Source organism: Urocitellus parryii, chromosome 3, assembly GCF_045843805.1.
Source record: "Urocitellus parryii isolate mUroPar1 chromosome 3, mUroPar1.hap1, whole genome shotgun sequence".
Taxonomy (NCBI): domain Eukaryota; kingdom Metazoa; phylum Chordata; class Mammalia; order Rodentia; family Sciuridae; genus Urocitellus; species Urocitellus parryii.
This window is the reverse complement of record NC_135533.1, coordinates 214,639,420-214,663,808: the sequence shown is the minus strand read 5'-3', so window position 1 is coordinate 214,663,808 and position 24,389 is coordinate 214,639,420. Positions and strand designations below refer to the sequence as shown.

General features: G+C 43.1%; 1 protein-coding gene and 1 pseudogene across 1 annotated transcript; one reads left to right on the top strand and one right to left on the bottom strand.

The window, feature by feature from the left end:
• Positions 1 to 12,776: 12,776 nt before the first annotated feature.
• LOC113198971 (RING finger protein 11 pseudogene) lies at positions 12,777 to 13,486 on the bottom strand (annotated as a pseudogene).
• A 483-nt stretch (positions 13,487 to 13,969) lies between these two features.
• Positions 13,970 to 22,352, top strand: LOC113198972 (methyl-CpG-binding domain protein 3-like 2B). Its single transcript, XM_026411856.1, has 2 exons — positions 13,970 to 14,014; positions 21,759 to 22,352. Exons 1-2 carry the CDS (start codon positions 13,970 to 13,972, stop codon positions 22,350 to 22,352), a joined length of 639 nt encoding a protein of 212 aa, XP_026267641.1.
• The last annotated feature ends 2,037 nt before the right edge of the window (positions 22,353 to 24,389 follow it).

The following is a 24,389-nucleotide window of genomic DNA, read 5'->3' as shown; positions in this document are numbered from 1 at the left end:
GGTCTGTTTGCCTGTGACTCAGAGTTTGTTGCTGTTAGCATCACTACGCACTTGGAAATTTTTCCTGAATACAGAGCTAACTAGTCAAGTTCAATGTTGTTACCTGAGTAGACTCTGTTTCCCTGGAGCCCTTGTTAAATAATCATTGTCCAAATGTTTTGAAGCGCTGCCTTTATCACATGCACGTGTCGTGTTAATCTATACATAAAACTGATTCTAAAATCGTGTGTTGTAGCAATTTACTGCATTTTGGTTTTGCCTTTGCCAAGGTTTTCTCTTTCCAGATTCTCCCTCGAAGACAATGATTTTTTGAGGTGAAATTCTCGTAGTGAGTGTGAACCCGTTTGAATGTGACCAATGACTGGCACTGACGACACCTACGTTCACTGAACACGTGCCTTCACAAGGGTGTGCTAGGGTCGGCTCTGGGTAGCTTCAAAATGTTCCCCCTGCCTTATCATCAGACTCCTCACCCATTAGGTCATTGCTTGCCAATCCCCTGATCTGGGTCTGTAGCCACAATCCCCTTGCAGGGTCAGGTATGGATCTACCTGCTCCGGACGGTTCCGGTCAGTGGGCCGCTCTCTGTGCCTGCCATCTTTCACCTAACCTTAGGTCTTAGGTTCACGCCCAACAGAGCGCGTGTCATCTCGTGGCCAGTGGGTAGGTTGCTGAAAGGCTGAAGAGAGAGCCGCAGTCAGCACAGGAAACACGGGAGGCTTGCAGGAGATCAGAGACTGCAATGGGCAGAAGAGCACCTCCATCCCCTGTGGTGCTTTGCCAAGCCGAGCCACCTGACCCTCAAGGAGATTTTCCCAGCAGCGGCTGCGTGAGTGTGTGTGTCGGTTCCCCAGGGCTCTCGCTCTGCCCCAGTCGCTTCTCAATTAGGCGTGGACGCAGGGGCGAGGAGAGCATCACACACTCAGTCTGCTTGGATGAGCCGCGTCCCAGGGAGCAGCGGCCCTAAGCACCTTTCTGCAGATGACATTCCCTTGTCCTGGTCCCAGTGTGCTTGAGAGACAGCCAGGGCCCTTCAGGAAGACACCTACTGTGCTCCCTGCCCAGCCTGCTCTTCTGTTCCCTTGGCTCGGCTAGTTCTGGGGAATGGAAAGGGGCATGGTGCTTTACTGTTCCCCTTTCTTTAAAGATGTCACGGTACCTTTGATTCCTTTTTCATGACTGGATAACATTCCATTCTGTGGGTATATCCCATGCTGTTTTCCCCACTCATCTACAGATGGAAGTTCTTTCTACCTTTTGGCTTTTATGATTAGAAGCTCTGAACATTTGTGCACAAGGATTGGTTTGGGCGTGTGTTTTCAGTTCTTTTGGGTTTGCACCAAGGGGTGGGATAGCTGGGTCATATGAACTCTAGCTTTTGAAGAAACACCCAGTGTTTCCCCCACTGGCTGCATGAGTAGATTACCACACCAGCAGTGTATGAGGATGTCCCCTTTCCCACATCCTGAGGCTACAGTTGGAGTTACCCTAAATCGCGGAGCAGGGATGTACTCCTAAGGGACCACCCCAAACCATCCCAAGATGAGAATATTTGAAATTCATAAAGGTGCTTCCAGGGTGACCAGTGAGATTTACAAGGGGAGTTGACATGTATATATAGATATGTCACAGCCAACCCCACTGTTATGTATAGTTGTAATGCACGAATAAAAACATCATAAAATTTTACCATTTTATTCGTATGTGCGTCAAAGCTTGAGGAACCCGAGAATGATAGAGAATTTCTCCTTCCTGAATTACGTTAGAAAAACCTGGAGTTCTGGAATACCAGTGACTCAAGAGGCTGAGGCAGGAGATCACAAGTTCAAGGCCAGCCTCAGCAACTTAGGGAGTGCTCATCGCAAGATAAAAACAGTGAAAAAGGCCCGGGGATGTGGCTCAGTGGTAGAATGCCCCTGGGTTCTATCCCCCAAAAAGACAGCATCCTGCTCTCTTAGCCCCTCCCTTAGTCATTCTGAAGCACCTTGGGATACGTCCAGGTTTGCCAACTGCCCAGGTGTCTTCCATGTCAGTCAAGGTCCAAGCCTACAGCCACCAGCTAGAGGAGGGATCTGTAGTCAGCTCTGCGTGGAGACGTGTCAATCATTTGAGAAACGTTTTGTCCAAACTTATAACACGGGCTGACTTCCCTAGCCTTGCCTCGTCTTGCTCTCCTCCCTGGTCCTTGCTAAGGACAAATACCCGCTGTGTTGACTGAGAACGCAGGCCAGGGAAGGAGTCTGGGTGGTGCAGAGTTTCTGGAAGTTCTCTGCCTATTCCCAGAAGAGACATGAATGCTCTTCCCCTTTATTGGCCCATCGCCCCTCATGGAGAGCACCTCCATCCTCCGTGGCGCTTGGCCACTCATTGAGGGGCGATCAGCAAATAAAGTTGATATCTCAGACGGGTTTCCACTTCTCCTTCTTTTTCGGTATACCGGGGCACTCCACCGCGGAGCCACATCCCCAGCCCCATTCTGTATTTTATTTGGAGACAGGGTCTCACTGAGTTGCTTAGGGACTCACTTTTGCTGAGGCTGGCTTTAAAGCAATCCTCCTGCCTCAGCCTCCTGAGCCCCTGGGATTACAGGCACGTGCCCTGTTCCTGGCTCCACTTCTCCATTCTTTGACCCCTGGAGGAAACTTTTCCTTCTCCCCCACATTTGTCTCTCGGATGTTGGATTTTCCATGGGATGAACTTCTAGACTGGGGTTTGGTAACACAAGCTGTACCTGGCGCCAGTGGGATCGGGATTTGTGGGGGTGGTAGTCCTAAAACTCCTGGTGATCCTAATCAGGTGGAGAGCCGTTAAAGTCACCTCGTCGAGAACGATTAGATTTCTGGGCCTTAATCCCAATTAAAGGTAAACGATGTCAGGTGAGAACTCTGGCTTCCTGGGTTCCACCTGAATCCGCTCCTAGTATGAAAGGATTCACGCCCGGGCACTGGGGGTTCCCGGAGGGAAGAGGAGCTGAGAGCAGGCTTGGAGCTCAGGCACCTGGACCGTGGTGGTGGCCCCGGAGACGTTCTTCTTCCCCGTGAACGGCAAAGGTCGTACCCAGGAACCCTCCTGGGTAAGTGGGCTTCTGGTGACGTTGCCACCAGTCCCTTGCTGGCCCTGGGACCTTGCCGGCACACTGCAAGTCCCCGGGTCATCAGGAGCAGGTCAGGCGTTTCTCCACCCTTCCTGGGCCAGCATCCTGTGGGGAGTCCCTGCAGGGCGGGCACAGCCTCCCACCCTCCACCCCGGGGTTACCTCATGACACTTCTGACGCTCTGCTGAGCACTGGGTCAAGACTAACCAGGCTCATGCAGGTAAGGAAAAAAAGTTTCATTTTTCCCCTTGAATATGAAGCCTTAGTTGGAAGATGTGAAGTTGAGAAGGGAATGATCCTAGTTTAAGTGTTTTTGTTGTTGTTGTTGTACCAGGGAATTGAACTTGGGGCCACTCGACCACTGAGCCACATCCCCAGCCCTGTTTTGCATTTAATTTAGAGACGGGGTCTCACTGAGTTGTTTAGCAGCCTCTCTCATTTGCCGAGGCTGGCTTTGAACTTGTGACCCTCCTACCTCAGGCTCCTGAGCTGCTGGGGTCCCAGGTGTGCACCACTGTGCCCGGCCTTAGCTTTAGAGTTTTTATTGATTATCTTCTTCTTTTTTTTTTTTTTTAAAGAGAGAGTGAGAGAGGAGAGAGAGAGAGAGAGAGAGAGAGAGAATGAATTTTAATATTTATTTTTGAATTTTAATATTTATTTTTAGTTCTCGGCGGACACAACATCTTTGTTGGTATGTGGTGCTGAGGATAGAACTGGGCTGCACGCATGCCAGGCGAGCGCGCTACCGCTTGAGCCACATCCCCAGCCCTTTATTGATTATCTTCAACCGAGAATATTTGCCTCGTGGAGGGTGGGAGGATGGGCTGGAGATGGAGAGGCTGCTGGGCACGTATTGGAGAAGGGTGGGCCAGCAGGGTGGGTGGATCACCCCGGGGGATGGCTCAGTCAGCTCAGGTGGGGCCACTGTCCATGCAGCAGTCTCAGGCCATTAAGCTCACAGTTACCTGCACAGGTAAAGGGTCGGCGTCTGGGAAGTACAGTCGTGTGTTGCTATCCACCAGAAATTGGCCCCAAGACCCCATGAATACCCAAATCCGCCCTGCTCAAGCCCCTTACTGAAGATGCTGAGGTATTTCCACATAACTCACACACATTTCCCACATGCTTCAAAGCCTTTAGAGATGACTTATAATACTTCATACAATGTAAATGCTGTGTACAGCTGTTGTCCTTATTTCCTAGATGATACAGTATATGAAAAAATTCTATGTAGCGTGTTCAATACAGATGCAACTTTTTCCCTGAAGATTTTCCATCCACGGTTGATTGACTCCATGGAGCAACATGCACAGACAGGAAGGGCTTGGTGCATTTTATAAGTTTCTTTTTTTTTTTTCAATTGATTTTCCATTTATTTATTTATTTTTTGTTTTGTTTTGTTTTTATTAGTTGTTCAAAACATTACAAAGCTCTTGACATATCATATTTCATACATTTGATTCAAACGGATTATGAACTCCCATTTTTACCCCGTATACATATTGCAGATTCACATCGGTTACACATCCACTTTTTTACATACTGCCATACTAGTGTCCGTTGTATTCTGCTGCCTTTCCTATCTTCTACTATCCCCCATCCCCTCCCCTCCCCTCCATTCCCATCTTCTCTCTCTACCCCATCTACTGTAATTCATTTCTCTCTTGTTTTTTTCCCCTTTCCCCTCACTTCCTCTTACACGTAATTTTTGTATAACAATGAGGGTCTCCTTCCTTTACCATGCAATTTCCCTTCTCTTTTTCCCTCCCCTCTCTCATCCCTGTTTAATGGTGATCTTCTTCTCATGCTTTTCCTCCCTATTCTGTTCTTAGTTGCTCTCCTTATATCAAAGATGACATTTGGCATTTGTTTTTTAGGGATTGGCTAGCTTCACTTAGCATAATCTGCTCTAGTGCCATCCATTTCCCTGCAAATTCCATGATTTTGTCATTTTTTATTGCAGAGTAATACTCCATTGTGTATAAATGCCATATTTTTTTTTATCCATCTATTGAAGGGCATCTGGGTTGGTTCCACAGTCTAGCTATTGTGAATTGTGCTGCTATGAACATCATTGTAGCAGTATCCCTATAATATGCTCTTTTAAGGTCTTTAGGGAATAGTCCAAGAAGGGGAATAGCTGGGTCAAATGGTGGTTCCATTCCCAGCTTTCCAAGGAATCTCCATACTGCTTTCCAAATTGGCCGCACCAATTTGCAGCCCCACCAGCAATGTACAAGTATACCCTTTTCCCCACAACCTCGCCAGCACTTGTTGTTGTTTGACTTCATAATGGCTGCCAATCTTACTGGAGTGAGATGGTATCTTAGGGTGGTTTTGATTTGCATTTCTCTGACTGCTAGAGATGGTGAGCATTTTTTCATGTACTTGTTGATTGATTGTGTGTCCTCCTCTGAGAAGTGTCTGTTCAGGTCCTTGGCCCATTTGTTGAATGGGTTATTTGTTATCTTATTGTCTAATTTTTTGAGTTCTTTGTATACTCTGGATATTAGGGCTCTATCTGAAGTGTGAGGAGTAAAAATTTGTTCCCAGGATGTAGGCTCCCTATTTACCTCTCTTATTGTTTCTCTTGCTGAGAAAAAACTTTTTAGTTTGATTAAGTCCCATTTGTTGATTCCTGTTTTTAACTCTTGTGCTATGGGTGTCCTATTGAGGAATTTGGAGCCTGACCCCACAATATGTAGATCGGAGCCAACTTTTTCTTCTATCAGATGCAGAGTCTCTGATTTGATATCAATCTCTTTAATCCATTTTGAGTTAACTTTTGTGCATGGCGAGAGAAAGGGGATTCAGTTTCATTTTGTTGCATATGGATTTCCAGTTTTCCCAGCACCATTTGTTGAAGATGCTATCCTTCCTCCATTGCATGCTTTTAGCCCCTTTATCCAATATAAGATAGTTGTAACTTTGTGGATTAGTCTCTGTGTCCTCTATTCTGTACCATTGGTCCACCCGCCTGTTTTGGTACCAGTACCATGCTGTTTTTGTTACTATTGCTCTGTAGTATAGTTTGAAATCTGGTCTCACTACACCTTTTATAAGTTTCTTTATGTATTTTAAATCTCACTTCATTTACATCAAACTACTAAAATGGGTACTAATTTAAAATATCACACAGGAAGTATAAAGCCACCTGTGGAAATGAAAAATTTCAATTTTTTTTTCAAAAAAAAGACACATATCTTTTTTTTTTTTTATGTGGTGCTGAGGATCTAACCTGGTGCCTCACGCATGCAAGGTGAGCGCTCCACCACTGAGCTACAGCCCCAGCCTCTAAACATAGGCATTCTTAAAAGGAAAATTCATGGTTGGGTGTGGTGGCAATCACCTGTAATCTCAGCTGCTTGGGAGGCTGAGGCAGGAGGATCCCAAGTTGGAGACCAGTCTGGGTCACAGTGATATCCTGCCTCAAAAATAAAAATAAATAAATAAATAAAAAAGGACTGGGGATGTAGCTCAGTGATAGAGCGTTTGCCTATGGACTCAATCCCCAGTCGCCCCCATGAAAATTTCTTAAACTCTACTAGATCTCATTGGTCTATTGAAGCAAAGCAAAACAAGACAGATTAGAGATTAGGCAGCTTCCAGGACCAGGGCAGGTTCTGAGGACTGCAGCCAACCGTGGGGTCCAGCAGCGTTTCTGTGAAAGAAGGAGGCATAGGAAACTGGATGGCTGCAGCGTGGTCAGTCCCTCAATGGGTGACAGCTTGACTAGTCGTTGACACCTTTCTACGGGCCTTCCTTCCGCACCAGCCGAAGCTCAGGTCCTAGGATCGAACTCTACGTTCCTTTGGCATGTTGTACCCAGTCTACATCAAAGGCCTCCTACAAAATACTATTTAGCAGTTTTAAAAATGCTCTGGGCGCCGGCTGGGGGTGTAGCTCCATGGGCGAGCACTTGCTCAGCCTGCATGAGGCCCTGGGTTCAACCAAAGTGGGGAAGCGCTCTCAGCCTTTGCAGAACTGAATGCGGACGTGGGAGTCTTCAGGGCACGGAAATTCCCATACATTTGGTGTCTGATTTCACGTAGATGAGCGTTCCATACAAAAGTCCAGAAAGACAAGTTCATTCAATCAAATGCAAAATTCATCTTCACTGACTCTTCCCACTTCTAAAAGTTAAGTACGATTTCTTCCTTGTGGGTAGGAATCTAAAACTTTTCTCCTCTCCTTCCTAATAAAATGCAGGTATGGAATATTTTAACAAATACAGCATCACGGCTCCCAGGTGGTTTTGTTCTCGAATAGTGATTGTGGCACGATGTCCATCCGATTATGTATTTCTACCTCTCTTTTCTTCCCCAGATTATTACTGAAATATAATTTGTGGAGAAGTAAAACAAAACAAAACAAAACAAAAAAAAAACACCACCACCAAACATGTAGCCCACCATAAACGTTCACACGCTGCCTACTCTCCTGTGCCCTACCCTGAATCCATGAGCAGAATATCAGCTTTACCAGAGGTGCTTTTCCTGCCACCCTGTCCCGCCTCCAACATGGGTGCCCTGTCCTGTAGTAGCCCATGGATCTACCTTGCCCTTCTCTATGTGCACGGGATCCCATGGCCACGTGTGCATTGATACCGGGTTGTGAGGTTCCTCCTAGTGATGTGGCAGTGCTATTGGTGAATTCTTGCTGTGTGGGTTCTTCCTGTTGCAGATACCACGGGACTTGTCCATTCTCTTCCTGATAAGCACAATTTCACTTACAGCCCAGGGCTGTTCCACACTGTGGCTGAACTGGAGCAAGCACACGGTGCAGGGAGCCCGGTGGACCTGTGACCCACTTTCACAGATACTGCCAAGCAGTTTTCAAGGTGGTTTTACTAATTTAAACTCCCACTAGCTTTATAAGAATGATCTGATCATTCTGGAACCTTCTCAGCATTTGGGATTGCTGTTTTTATTTCTTTTTTTAAATTTTCACAAAACCGACATGTGTATAATAGTATCTCGCCGTAAATTTTTAAAAGATTGAACCCAGCCTGAGGCTGGACTACTACATTGTAAGGCAGTGTAACAACAAATATGCTACAGTAAACAACACTGGAGAGACTCAGGATGGAGTGACTGGTAACCCGGTGGGATGTGAGGGAACTTGGGGGAAGGGAGTAGAGGGAACTTGGGGGAAGAATGGATATCAGAAATGAAATTGTACAAGCAGGCTGCAGATGGAAACAAGACATCAACACAGTCACTGCCACGTCCCAGACGCAAGGGAAACAGAGGAAGCAGTAATGGACTCTATCAAGGTCTAAAAACCAAGGAGAACGAGAAAGATTTTCTTTTTTCTTTTTGTGGTGCTGGGGATTGAACCCATTGCCTTGTGCACGTGAGGCAAGCACTCTATCAACTCGGCTGTATCCCCAGACTGAGAATTAGAAAGATTTTTGATAAGCATTATCGATAAACATTTAAAATAAAATGGATAACAATCCATGGTGTGTGTGGCTCTGGCTATTGAACCCAGGGATGCTGTACCACTGAGCTACCTCCCAGCCAGGGTCTTGCTAAATTGCGGAGGTTGTCCTCAAACTTGAGATCCTTCTGCCTCAGCCTCCCAAGTTGTAGGAATGTAGGCCCGCACCAAGACTGGCTGGAGGGCCATTTTTAAAATGCTAAAAGCAATCTCATCAGAACAGAAGTCTCTCCCGAGCAGGAATGTTGCCCCCAAATACAGTTACCTGAAGAAAATTTAACCCAAATAATTTTGTTGTTAGCGGCCTTGAATTAGAAAAAAGTGGGAGACTGTGGAGTAAGTAGCTCAGTGGTAGAGTGAGTTCCCAGAATGCATGAGGCTCTGGGTTCAACTCAAAGAACAAAACCCACCCAAATCTCGAGGGGATTAGGGAGAGGGTGCAGGAGGAGGAAAGGGGAAGAACAGGGGAATGAGATTAACCTGACAGGTTGTGTGTGTTGGAATGAAGCACAATCTAGAGTGAGTTCTTCAGTTCAAAGGAAAATAATTCCAGATAAAGACAGGAAGGAATGAAGAGGATCAGAAAGGATGATATACAGATAATTACAAATGAACACTGTTTTATGGGACAATATCAGAAATGCCTCAAAGAAATCAAAAGCTCTGTAGAGTTAAAATGCCTGACAACGGTATACAAAAGCCAAGGGTGAGACAGTGGGAAGTGTAAGGGCATTTGGGGGTAGGTGGTGGAAGTGTTTGTATTATGTATGTAAAGCCGGGTGTGGTGACTACGCCTTTAATCCCAGCAGTTTGGGAGGCTGAGGCAGAAATTTAAACCCTCAGCAAGTAGGTGAGACCTTGACTCAAAATGAAAAAATAAAAATGGCTGGGGTGTGGCTCAGTGGTCAAGTGCCTCAGGGTTTAATTAGTTAAACCAAAGGGTGGAGAAAGAGTATGTTTGGAATAGTCTCTAATTTACCATCAATTACATGAAATGTGCAAGAAATAGCAATTTTGACAACTGTAAATATATTCTATAGATCTGTTAATGACTATTTTGGATATTTTATGGATAAATATTTAAGTAGCATTTTTCTTATTAACCAGTGTTGTGTGGAAATTTATGTACATAGACATTTTTTTTGGCACTGGGGATTGAGCTCAGGGGCACTCGACCACTGAGCCACATCCCCAGTCCTATTTTGTATTGTTATAGTTAAAGCTTTGTCCCGGGGTCTCATAAACTGACTTCCAGACCACTCACGCCACTCATGTATAATCGAATCAGGCCTTTATTGAAGCACACTGATGGCGGTGGACTGACCAGAACATAAAGCTGTTCCCCTGCTCAGCCCTGAACAATTGCAAAGGCGCTCTTTATAAGCCTGAAAACCGCAAAAGGGATGTTTGGGGGGTCTAGCCAATGCAAGCCAGCCAGGTTACAGAAGTGGGAGAGCGAAGTCGAGCAGTGGGAAGTGTTAGGTGCAGGACAGCTGTCTGAGTAAGCTGTCTGCAGGGCATGCCAAACAAAGTTAGCTGCAGGATGACCTGGCCACTCAAACCCTCTGTCTGGTTCTTTATCTCCTGTTTGCTTCAAGCCCAAACGCCCAAGCCCCCGCTCAAGGCTGAATACTCAACCCGCCACTCAAGGCCAAACTCTTAACCCCCTTGTGTGCCAACAAGGCAGCTTGCAGACCCAGAGACCCCATTAGATTTGGACTATAAAGACTCCCTCCTGCAGGGGCCCCATCTCTTGTGCTTGCTCTCTCTCTCTCTTTCTCTCTTGCTCTCTCTCTCCTTCCTCCTCCCCTCCCCTCCCCTCTCCTCTTTTCACTGCTACAATAACCATCTCTTGGTTGCTCTGAGTGTTGTGGTCACTTTCCTTTCAGGAAGCTTAACCCAGTCACCCCAGTTACAGAAACAGAGCCCTGTTACCCTAGTGACAGAAACAGTGCCCCACAGGTAGTTCTGTGTTCTTAAAGGTTTCTATAGCAAAAGGAAAAGAACATCTTGCCCCAGTCTTGACCCTTCTACTTGGCATGGTTGTTTTACAGGATGAAGTCATAAAACAAAATGGAGTCACATTTGCTTTTACTATCACAGTATTTTATTTAGAGACAGGGTCTCAATGAGTTGCTAAGTGCCTCCCATTGCTGAGGCTGGCTTTGAACTCATGATCCTCCTGCCTCAGCCTCCTGAGCTGCTGGGATTATGGGCATACATCATTGGGCCTGGCCAAAATTTTTATATAAATGTTTAAATGTTTATAAAAATGTTTATAAAAATGTTTAAATAGTGGGAGAAAATGAAAGCAAATTTAAAATGCTGATATTAATAAGTTGATGAGGTGATATGTTAATTAGCTCAAGTGAATCTTTTTTTTCTTTTTACAGCTGTATTATAACTTTATTTAACAACTCAGTAAAAGCCACAATTGATGGATTTTAACATGGTATGTGGAAAACAAAGTCAAAGAATACAAAGTGCCCCCAAAATCATTCTGTTCAATACCAGTGCCTTCAATATTACCAAACTTCTGTGAAAGAAGCCTTATAATAAAGAAAGACTAAAATCAACATGGAAACTGATTTAAAAAAAAAAGTTCATTTAGCAATTCTGACAATCTAGAAAAGAAGGTCTGACTATAATACTGGATAACATAGACATCATGTTTTAAGTAGAAAACATAAGAACAAAAAGTAATTATCACTGAAAATATTGCACAACTTCAGCTGTTTCCTCCAAATTTACTTTATATAATCAGATGGATATAAATTAATGAACAAATTTAAGCAAGATACATTAACAATTTAACAGAACCCGATAATCTAATTTCTTCCAATTTTTCTCAAATTCATTTGAGTGTTTCCATCATGGTGCTCATAAGGAAATCAAACAACATATGGCTACTACAGTTGAATGTCAAATTAATTATTTATGACATACTAAATTCTTCTATAATACAATTATGAAGAATCTTTAAGGAACTTATGTTTTGTATGTTGAAAAGTGTTAGAGTCAAACATTCAACTCAACAAAAATAAGAAACATTTCTGATTCCTCTGTTAGGTGTAGACTGCTTCTCCTTTTGCTAATGAATGTTTTTTAGCTGTAATATCACTGAGCTGAACAAATAAATCACCTTGAGTACATAAGGAAAAATAAACACATGCTAAATGGATAAACATTACTACTACATCTTTACTAGACCATCTCTACCTCTAACACTTCAGAAGCTTAGAGATTTAGAGTATTCTTACATTAACTGCAAGAAAAATTAAAGGAGAAATTCCTTTTTTGAGATCCCAACTATGAAGTCATGTGGTTATAAAATTCTGCATTTGTGTGTAAAACATGAATCACATTTACCTTTATTCTCACTACTTAGTCTTGTCAATCACCTAGCAGGACTTAACAGATACCTTTCAAAGAAACATAGACTGAGATGTGTTTATATAACTTTAATAACCTCATCACTATAGTAATGAGAGATGCAGTATCCTTTTGCTGTGGTTCAAGACACCAGGGAAGGAGAGATCACAAGAAAGAGAAATCAAAATTATTACAACTGAGAAACTACTTCTCATTAAGTTTTACCATGGTGCCACTTTCATTTTTACATAAGCATGGTGGCATAATTCAAGCTCCATAAATCGGAAATCTTAATATTTAAAATTTACCTTGACTTTCATTTATCACCATATTAACAACCAAAAGAATTAGATAAAACACATAGGAAAGGGTAATATCAAACCCACCTTGCTGAGTTGATTTATTGACACATTAACTCATTTTTACATAGAAAAGGGATAGTGCATCTCAGTTTGCTTACAAGCTAGGAGATCACTTAAAATTCTGCATTTCCTAACTGCAAACAGAATATAGCATTTACAACAGATTATAAATAAACTGGTTTTCAAGCGTAGAGCCAGCCCCAACGATAATACACTATTTAAAAAGACCTAAGGCAATGAATTCCATTTCCAATGGAAAAAAAGAACTGTTCAAACAAGCTTAAAACTACTTTTTTTTTGGTGCCAGTGTTATAAAATGTAGCTTTTAATAAAACCTTGACCCAAATGCCATTAACTTCAGAAAAAAATTTGGTGGAGAGAAGAAAGTTATTTCATTTAGGAAAAATAACCTCTATCTTTTTTTCCTAATCTTCAACACACACAATTTAAACATATACAGTTGCTTTAACACTTTATACAATTCCTATGTACTGGAGCAATAACAAGGTCTAAATACAATTATATTCTTAAACACTGGGTCAAGGCTTTACAAAAAAATACCATCCTACTTTCCCCCCCTAAGTTTCTAAAATATCACATACTTTCCTCAACATCTGCAGCCATCCAGGAATTTTTAGGAAACTTTTTGTGCATGATCTTACTTCCTAATCCCTGGCTCTTTGGGCTCAGTGACGAAAGATCAAAACCACCAAAAATGATGGTTCACTTGAAGTCAGACGAGAGACCCTGGCTCAATCAGTCTCATAGGATGAGAGCAGTGCTGTATCGACTGGCTCCATGCAGGAGGGGCACGTGAAGGATCTCATCAACCAGTCATCGATACAGTCCAGGTGATAGATGTGCATGCACGGCAGAAATCGAATTGGGTCCCCATAAACAAAGTCCATCATACAGATCACACACTCCGGATCTTTTTTTTTTCCGGATCCATCTCTTCCAGGGTCATAAGCTCCTTTAGGCAGATGCTGTATAAGGCCTATTCTTTGAGCTATCCTAATTTGCTCCTCTTCAGTTAGCTGAGTTGCTAGCCGAGTCTGGCTAGGTGTTGGATGATAAACTGGAACTGGAACTTGTTCCTGATCTGGCTCCGTCCCCTCGCCAAAGCTAGCCCGGCCGGACTGAGGCTCGTGAAGCAGGGAGATGTCATCCGAGGTGGGGATTTGAGGCAGTTCCCCCTCTTTCAGGGCTGGGGCATGTGATCTCTGATGGTCTTCTCCTCAAGGGAATCTTAATGTATGTGTAAATGAATCTTAATGTATATGTAAATAAAAACATCACACAGTACCTCACAATAAAATGTTTTTCAATTAAAACTGTTACAATTCCAATAAAATAAAATTCTGACATTAACTTCACATTATTCTCTCCCTTCATGAATATATTAAAGTCTTTCATCTACCACCATTGTCGGATAGTGTCAGTAACTGCGCTTTTTTTGTTTCTGATAAGATTTTAAGAAGACTTCAAATCCTACAACCAGAAAGGCTGTCATCTGTGGATTGCCCAATGGCTGGGTCACCACTGATCCTCTTACCCGCCAATTGGTTACCACTGATTGACTTATCCACTCTTCCTCTGTGAAAGGGGACCTTCATGAGGAAGTCGCTTCACTTCCCGGCGAGCCAGAGCCAGGCCCGTGCGTCTCGGGAGCGGAGCCCACAGGATCGACTCTGCGGCCATGGGCGAGCCTGCGGCAAACTGGTTTCGCAGCCAGAACTTTGTGGTGAGTACAGAATCCGCAGCGAGCGCAAGAGCGTGCCTCTGCTTCCTTCCGTCTGAACGCCCTCAAGTTCACGGGCAGTTGTTCTGAAAACCAGATGAGACCTTATGGAAGTTATTTGGGAGGTGCTCAGCTTGAATTTTGCAGAGTAAAATTCAAGATGCAGGCGTGCATGGCTTACCCCTGGGGCTTTGGGCTAAGGAGAGCCCTGTTAGGCGATTTGATCCTTGTGCGGGTACCACGGACACCACTCCACGTGGCCTCTCCATGCAATCAAGAGTCTTGGGAGGGCGCGCGGTGGCGCGGTGGTGTGGTGGCGCGGCAGGCCGGTCATCCCAACAGCTAGGGTGAATCTGAGGGCCCAGCTGGTGCTGGGGGTCCACACCCTTTCCTGGAACCTGCTGGCCAGCCGCCATGCGAGGAGGAGCGGGTTGTTTGTGGAGGTACTCAGCTCACCTGGGGGCCTGGAGTCTTTGCTTTCGTCACTCAGGGGTTCCTCAGTGGTCAGAGCACTGGGCCTCAGCATCAGGTCAGATCCCAGCTGATGCTGGTGGGAGTTTCCCAGCAGAGTCCTGGGGAGTGCCCAGTGGGAGCACGTGGAAGGAGAGCAGATGAGATGGGATTAACTTCTGAGAAGCATGAAGTGTCTTGGTAGGTGAGAAAGGAGTGTTAGACCAGGACGCAAGAAAAGACCACTGACTCCAATTAAAATCAAATTAAAGCAAGCTTATTATTTCCACCAGCCTGGCTGCCTTTCCCTCCCAAAACGGCGGGAACAAGACAGCAGCCCCACCTTTCCTACAGCCCAGCTTTATAGCCCAGAAAGTTACACAAAAGGGGGGTTACAGATAACAGAACTCTGACAAGCATCGCACTAATGGTAGTTTACTTTTTTTTTTTTTTTTTTGCTGGCCCCAACATCAGAATTTATGAGGACCATTAGAGCCTCAGAGAGGGTGTTGTCTGGCCAGGGAAGGCCAATATTTATGAGATGTCACTAAAGTTTCAGAGAGGGCTGCCATCTGGTCAGAGAGCCAGGCATGGGTGAGTTCAAGGCACGGGCAGGCATTCCAAGCAGGTTCAGAATTTGCAGTAATTTATAGTAAAGCCGAAATTACCTTTTCATGGCTTTGTGGCAAGATGGCTCCCAATTTTAATAAACGATCAGGTTGGGTCTATCATTCCCCCCTTTTCTTATGTGTCCCTTTCAAATTTTTGATAGGGTAGGGGAAGAGCACTGAGGGAATTTTAATCCCTCAGGTAACAGTCTCCAGATTTTTAGAACTCACCCAAAACCGGTCTCCCTGATTTTACCTGACTTAATTAATTACTTATATTGATAATCTATTTATTTTTGGCTCCATTGTTGTAAGAAGAGAGGCGTCACTCATTTTGGCTTCTTCTGAGCTGAGAGAGGGTGACGTGAGGGGGCATGGCGTGAGGGACATGAGTTGCCTTTTAGAAGTCAGTTCGGTTTGAAGTCTGGTTGGGGAGGAACAGGTTGTAAAGTCACATCTGGGGATGGGTGCTTCTATGAGAGAAACAAAAACCATGAGTACTGAGTAAATGTTGCAGCAGCTGGAACATGTCACTGTATAGAAGTTCCCTCACCAGGCTTTAACCTTCCCAGTTATCAGGCCTGTAAATTTAACATTTAACTTTTAGTGTTACAGATGTCCTTCCCCATAAGATACAGTTTAATAATTTAATGTCATCTGATCTTGCAAAATTCTTTTACTAGTATGAGCTCTGTGTCTAATAGAGAAACCTTTAATTCTGTTACTCAGGGCTGGATAATCATACTAGCAAACACGAAGCCTACCTGTGTAGGTTAGGAATATCTGTAGGCCTTAAACTAAAAACTTCTGTCTCTGGCAGCTCCTCTTGATAGTCTCTTTTTATAGTTATCAGGCATTTCTGTCTGAGAATCCTTCTTTGTAGCCTCCAGTCTTACTTATTTTGGGAGGCTAACATAAAGTGTATACCTTAAATTATTATTATTATTATTATTATTATCATTATTATTATTATTTAAAATTCCCAGGAATGGCTGTATTTTGGTTTTAATGTCTTTGCTAAGTGTTTGAGATGAAGCAGTCAAACTGACTTTTGTTTCTATCTATTGTTAACAGTCAGCTGAGCTTTTATGGGAGTCATTCCTGGGGAAACTTCTCAGTTCTGCTAGTGCCATTTGCGGTAGGATGGGTCTAGGTCTTGCTTGACCATGTGGCTTCCCTCGGAAGCATCAGGGATGTCTCCCTTCTCTGATGACCCTCCTCTTCATAGCAAATGCACTGATTGGCTTTCTGTTCTCCAGTGGTCTCATTAGTCTCCCTGATCAGGAGGTTAAGTGGCCCAGAGTTGCAAAGCTCTTTAGAGAAGTCCCCTGTTCCCTGGATTCAGACTGACTCAGAGGGCAAGAGCCAAATATTGGTTTTTCTGGCCCTTTTAATTTAACTTTAATTTTAAAACTTAATCTTAAACATCCAGCAAATAAATTTTAACAGCCTTATATTAAGAGTACTGGGCTTTAATGTCTATAACTTTATAATTATTCATCTTTTTATTAATTGGGATCTGTATTATCCTATCTGTCTTGATGATGGCTTATTATCTCAAACTAACCTATGTTGTGTTCTTAAAGCAACACTTCTGTAAAACACTAACAGGGAATCTTTAGATCACTTATAAGGAAATTACAAAATAAAATTAACAAGAGTAAAAACACTTAGTTCGTGTAACAGCTACCCTGAATTTTTGGCTGAGTTATACATTATATCCCCTGTTTGAGATCCTAGTAATCTTGACAGAAAAAAAACAAAAACAAAAAAACAAACTTTTGAACATAACTTTAAATGAACTAAAATCTGGCTTACTGCTTTCATAGTCATTCTCACATGTAGTAAGATGGGACACAGAGCCTCATCTCAGGTAAGGCAGGGCTCTTTATAAATCTTAAGTGTTTTAGTTCTAAAGCTGATCTTTGCATTTTTAAATATCATTTTACAAAGTTTACATAAATTGTTTGAGGTCACATGAACATTAGCTAACACCATGTGATATCACATTTAAAACATGAATTAAAGAAAGGCTGAAAGTTTTTAACCTTTACATAGATTAGGCTCTCATTAACTTAAAAATACATTTAAATTGTTCCCCAATGTAAGAAGTAACATAAAACTTTACATATCTTATTGATAACAGGTAAATAAATCCCCAATATATTTTTTACCATACAACTTCCGAACACCAGCTTGATATAATGCTCTTTCAAAGTTTCTACCTTACAGACTTGTATACCTGGAAGATATGAGCACATTAATAGCATCACAATTACATTGATGTTTCTACATTAACCAAGTTTAGCTTTTAAAGAAATGGCAGTACAGTGCTCTAAAATAACAGTTCTTATTTAACCAGTTGTTTAATTTTTATGGTTGCTTGCTCTAGAAAAAAATAAAACTTAATAAACACAATGTTATGGGTAAACTTATGTTTTAAGAAATTTTTGTCTCTTTAACACATGACTGATTTTTACAATCTTATACAGACTTTAGTACAAACTTATACAGACCTTAGTAAATCAATCAGATATCTAACAAAAGTACTCATGAATGAGTAATCCCATATCAAATTTACTTTACTTATTTATCAAAATATTAGACAAATGTATTGAACAGTGTAAACCATTTTTTTTTTGAAGGAAAAGTCCTAGAACCAAGGCATATTAGACATTTTATAGACATTAATATTTTATGAGTTTTTTGAACACCTAGAAAAACTTGTAAGCTTAAATTTAAAGACATTTATTTTTATCTGTTTATCCAATTTAAATTGAACCATTTAAATCAAATGAATTAAAGATCTTTGGATCCATTTTTTAAAATTTGTTTTTATGAGCGCTCCTTATATATGTTAATTTGTATATCATATATATGATATACGGACATATGTATATATAGACATAAAACACATAACAAAAGTGTGCACACATAACAATAGTAAAGGCATTAGTAACTTTTCGCAGGTGAAATCTCCATTGCAATGTTTCAAAAACTCCACAGTTGGTCAAAGATAGGACTGATCAGAAAAACATTAACCTAGGTCTGTAGGATCAAAATCAAGAGCTCAAAAAAAAAAAAAAAAAAAAAACCAGAATCTAAGGAAAAAATACTAGAAAAAAATACTGGCCATTAATTAGTAAATACCATACAATTTACTTCTTTTTTTTTTTTAGGCCTCAGATCAGTCTCCTACTGAGCTTGCAGGCTTCTTTCATTTGCATTTCAACATAAGTCCTGGCTGAGGTCTGAAGGAGCAGGGAAAAACTGCTATTTTGAGCAGACACCTCAGGCCTAAGGCATTTTAACCATAAGTCATAATTTTCAGGTTCCGATGTTGAAAATTATGATACAAGTTTAAGATACAATTCACAAAATTTTATATCTTTACATCTTGTTTTGTCAACAGATACCATACTATGATTTACTATCCTTGTCCAAATTAATGCACTGGTACACACAGTAGCATTTTCCCAGGCTACCCAATTCAAAATTGGTGAAAAAAAGACTTAATGATTGGGAAGTTACTTGGCAACTTGGAAGTAGAGTTCTTTAGTTTTCCATCCTAAGTATTTAAGTTCCTGGCATGAATTATCTGAAATCATAAACTAAACAATTACCTAAACCCAACTTTTAACTGCAGCATTGTGCAATGCATCAAAAACCCATTCAGATACCAGATTGTTATAATAAAACATCATCTTTTAGACACACATTCAGCCAAGATCATTCCCAAGAAACAATTTATAATATCAACACACTATTGCACATGTCTTAAAGGGTCAGAAACAAAGACACAGGACAGACAGAGAGGAGCTCCAGACTATGGCTGACAGACAGAAACCTTTAAAACAGAGCAGATAAGAGAAAAATCTCCTACACCAGTGGCACCATAGATGTCCCCACAGGGGACCAGATGTTTTCACAGAGGGGCAACCTGAAATATAAAATCAAGGGTCTCCATGGTGACTTTACTGCATTAAGTGTCTCCTTTTTCTTTTTCTCTTTTTAAGAAGACAGAGGTGGCATAATCCTTACAGTGCAGGGAAGGAAGGAGGGAATTCCCCGAAGCAACAGGGCTTCGGTAGCTGCTGGGAGTCCCTCAGTCCCTCCTGTTACTTACAGGATTCATCCCAAGCACGCTCCATCTCCTAACATTTCAGTAGTCAGCTCTCAAAAAGTTCCGGGGGGGGGGTGGTATCAAAATTTGTAACTGAAAGTTCGGTTCCTGACCTTAGAGCCAATTAATGCCAATTTAATAATGAGGACAGGGTTTTGAGAAAAAGAAAAAGGGAGTTTTATTGCTTTGCTAACAAAGGAGAAACACTGGAGACTCTGCCCAAAGGTTGTGACTCTTTGATCTGGAGGGACAAGGGGTTTTAAAGGAGTCTCACTTGTTAACCTGGGAGATACTCAGTTCTTAGGTCCCCAGCAGGCATTGCCCTCTGCAGTGGGTGTGCTCCAGCAGCCAGCCAGGGGCTTCTCTCCTCCTGCTTAACAAAGGGGGGTAAAGTTCATCGCAGTTCCTTAAAACACAGTCCAAAGGGATGTCAGGCTTCCTTGCTTTATTATCCATTTTCACGTCCAATATCCTTAAGTTTTCACCACAGAAATCACACAACAAAATGCACAAAAACAAACAAACAAAAACATATAGAACACAGAACAAAACACAAGAAAACAGAAACCCGGCGCCGAAACAGAAAAACAGAGGAGCAATGCAACGTCTTGCCAAAGCTCCGGGGTAGGAGTGCGTGCATGCCCGTCGGCACCTCTCTACCCTTCCAGAGGAATTCCCTACAGAACAGAACAGAAGACAGAATGATTTTGCGTTACTGTCCAGACAGGAGTATATGTGAGCCTCACCAGGCCACCTCTCTGTCATCAGAAGAGATCTCCCTTAACCAGATACCAGATGTTATAAAGGCACCACTTACCTATGGAGGCCTCCTCCACCAGGTGCCTGCTGATAGTTTTAGTGCGGCAGTTCATTGCAGTGCTCCGGGGACGAAGGCTCACTCCGAGGCCTTGGAACGTCTCAAGTTGCGCACCCCCTAGAGTGGCTCTCCAGCCTGGAGCCCTGGAGTAAAGGCCAGCTGCAGAATTTCCAGCAGTCTGGTCTTGTGGTCTGGTCGGGTAGGGTCATCTTGCTGGGGCCTCCAAAATGTTAGACCAGGACGCAAGAAAAGACCACTGACTCCAATTAAAATCAAATTAAAGCAAGCTTATTATTTTGACTGGCCGGGCTGCCTTTCCCTCCCAAAACGGCGGGAACAAGACAGCAGCCCCACCTTTCCTACAGCCCAGCTTTATAGCCCAGAAAGTTACACAAAAGGGGGGTTACAGATAACAGAACTCTGACAAGCATCGCACTAATGGTAGTTTACTTTTTTTTGCTGGCCCCAACATCAGAATTTATGAGGACCATTAGAGCCTCAGAGAGGGTCGTTGTCTGGCCAGGGAAGGCCAATATTTATGAGGTGTCACTAAGTTTCAGAGAGGGCTGCTATCTGGTCAGAGAGCCAGGCATGGGTGAGTTCAAGGCACGGGCAGGCATTCCAAGCAGGTTCAGAATTTGCAGTAATTTATAGTAAAGCCGAAATTAGCTTTTCATGGCTTTGTGGCAAGATGGCTCCCAATTTTAATAAAAGATCAGGTTGGGTCTATCAGGAGATGAGTAGGGAGGAGGAGGAGGAGAGCCAGGGGAGAAGTAAAAAATTCTTATGGGATCAAGATGTTTGTTTGTGGAGGTCTTTGTGTAAAATCAGAAATGCGTGATGGTGTGGTGATGGTGTGGCCTAAAACAAAAAGATACTGGAGAATCTGAGGTCTTGGCATACAAAGAAACTTGTGATACCTCTCTATCAATAAGGGTGGGTCAGGGGAACTAGCCTCTGATGGGTGACAGGGAATAGAAGAGTGACATCCTTTGACAATGAGGGCAACAGTCGGTAATTGGCATGGGTAGTGACCTTGAGCTTGCTGTCTTTGACCCATATCAGCTGGACCATGTTCCAGGTTCTGGTTCTCAGTCTGTACCAGCAGCAGCTCATAAAGATGCAATTTCTGGGACCCCCCACCCCTGCCCACCCCAGACCTACTTGAAACCTGAGTATTAACAAACTTTTCAGAAGATCACGATGCATCTCTGGTGGTGGTGGTGGTTGGGGAGAGCGGTTGGGAGATCCAATATCCGGGGTTTTGTAAATTGACTTCCAGACCACTCACATAATTAAATCAAGCCTTTATTGAAGACACCAGTGGCAACTGATGGGGAGCATAAAGTCTGTTCCTTGATCAGCCCTGAACAATTGCAAGGCGCTCCTTTTAAGCCTGAAAACCACAAAAGGGATGCTTGGGGGTCCAGCCAATGCAAGCAAGCCAGGTCACAGAAGCGGGAGAGTGCAGTCAGGTGGCGGGAAGCCTAACCAGTAACAGCCCAGTCACCCCAGTTACAGAATCACAGCCCCGTTACCCTAGTTACAGAAACGGAGCCCTGTTAGATAGCTCCGTGTTCTTAAGGGTTTCTATAGCCAAAGGAAAAGAACAACTTGCCCCAGTCATGACCTTTCTATTTTACAAAATGGAGTTGCTAAGCAAAATGGAGTCACTTTGGCTTGACTGTCACAGCTTATGGTAGGTCTTTATCCTGCATTTTGCTCAAATTTCACATTTTGTTTTTAAAGGGAAAACTCAAACGAAATATGATGCCCCCGACTGTACAGAGGGACCTGGAAGTCCACGAAACCAAGGCCAAGCGGAGAGCTGGTGTAGGTTCTGCTCTTCCGATGAGATTGACCAGCTGCATCTTCCAGAGCCCGGTGACTCGAATATCTTCCCACCCTAGCAACGTGGTCAAGTGCAGTCAGAGAGAGCAGGGGCTACAGAAACCCCGGCAACTCTGTGGATTCAGGAGGTTGCAGGGGCTCCAGGCCAGTGACAGTGGAGGAGAACTTTTAAGTTCATTTGATTTTATGCATGCATTAAACATAATCGAAATGGGAAATCCCGGTGAATCTGAGGGCCCAGCTGGTGCTGGGGGCCCACACCCTTTCCTGGAACCTGCTGGCCAGCCTCCATGTGGGAGAGGAATGATTCCAGGAGGGGGTCTTCGTCACTCACCATCTTTCCACAGTCAACCGGTAACTAGTGCAGACATCCGGAGACAGATGTGGAAAGTGAAGAAACTGAGGAAGAAGCTGGCTGAGGCCCTAATGGCAGATAGGCTGGCCAGGGAGGCCGAGGAAACCAGGAGCCCCGAGGGCCGGTCTGACCCCTAGAAGCCAAGAGGGCACTGCCAAGGGGAAAGGACTGCAGGGTGACTTGTCTTTTAATGCTACTTCTGTGTAATTAAATTCGTTTTGAGATGAGCGTGGAGTAGATGGTTTTTTTTTTTTTTTTTTTTTTTTTTTTTTTTTTTTTAAAGAGAGAGTGAGAGAAGGGAGAGAGAGAGAGAGAGAGAGAGAGAATTTTTAATGTTTTATTTTTTAGTTCTCGTCGGACACAACATCTTTGTTGGTATGTGGTGCTGAGGATCGAACCCGGGCCGCACGCATGCCAGACGAGCGCGCTACCGCTTGAGCCACATCCCCAGCCCGAGTAGATGGTTTTGTGACACTAGCTTTCATATGAGAAAGGAGATGTTGACTTATAATTGTTCAATTTCAGTTTATAATAACTTCCATCCACTTCATATTAAAATCTGCAGGGGTAAACTAGCATGAGGGATCACTTAGTGTTTTACATTCAAGGAAGAGCTCACACCCTATTCCAGATTCCTTTAATGGGATCATCATTCAACTCCATGAAGACATTAAGGTTGAGACTGTATCTAATTTTAACATAAATTTTGTCAATTTTACTTTTTTGAAATGTGCTAATTTAGTTCTAGGACCTCTTCATATAAAAATTATGTAACCTGTGATTCCTAAGATTTTATATATATATATATATATATATATATATCTCCTGAAAATTTCCTCATTGAATTTTTTATTGATTTGACCTTATTTATTGTACTGGGGATTGAACCCAGGGGTGCTTAACCACTAAGCCACATCCCCAGCCCTTTATTATATTTATATAAAATATAAATTCCTATGAGATTGAGCAGCTCAGAGCCCGGTGACTCGACTATCTAGCCACCCTAGCAATGTGGTCAGGTGCAGTCATAGAGAGCAGAGGCTACAGAGACCCCAGCAACTCTGGGGTCTTTTTTTATGTTTATATTTTAGAGCCCTTTTTATATTTTTTTATATTTAGTGAGGCTGGCTTTGAAATCTCTATCCTCCTGCCTCAGCCTCCTGGGATTACAGGCATGCGCCACCACGCCTGGCCTGAGATTTTTAAATGCTCTCAGGGGAATTTTCCTGAGACAAATTTGGCAGCAGGTCCATTTTATTCATCCCTACATTAACTTCTGAGTTGAGGACCTTGTCCACCTGCCCCATGCACAATTATTCATTAAGCATGTGATGAACTGGTATCTGGCATAAAAACATTTCAAAAGCCAGAGGGTGGGTTTCACTACACTAGGAAGGAAAAGGCCTCCTGTAGGTTTGGAAGGTTCCAGCATTATCTGGACTTCCTCAAAGACCTCTGGACAGAGCAGTTGTAGCAGGGGTGGGGAAGGGCACCTGATTGCAGAGGTTCAAAGAAAACTAGGTGGCATAGTCGGAGGTGAGAGCTATGCCTTTGTCTCCTAAAAACAGGTTCTGGGTTTAATTGATGTGTGAGGCTCAGTCCCCCCAGGGCTAGGGTGGCTTTTAACTCTCCAGTGTGAGGGAATCTGCATATTCTGCACCTCCTCCATCCCATAACCTGGGCCAGGGCTTCCTCAGGATTTCCTTCCTGCCTGGAGTGGTGTTGTGTGGGTCAGTGTGGGAATGTCTGCACAGGTTGTGTGGCCACTGTACAGGTGGGCGTGAGGATGGTCAAACAAGGCTCGCCTTGGCCCTCCATTTGCATAAAGCTAGTATCTGTCCTGAGGTATCAACTCAATCCAAGTAGGTGAGCTGATACCTCCCTCCATGAAGGTTTTCTTCCCTTTTTTTCTTGTATTAAAATATTCATCTGAGTTTTCTCTCCCCTGTATTTCAATCATCCCAGCTGATTCTCAGAGAGGCAACGATTTTGGTGAGTTACATTGAAAAATGGAGGCGGCAGGGCTTATAATTGGGGGCCTGGGAAATTTAAACAAAGGGATTAGGTGTGGCTAAGGATCTTCAGGGCATCCATAGGATAAATCAGGTGATCATCAGACTTTTAAAGACAATGTTCAAAGTTTTTGTTTTGAGTGAAATCAAGGAAGACTTCTA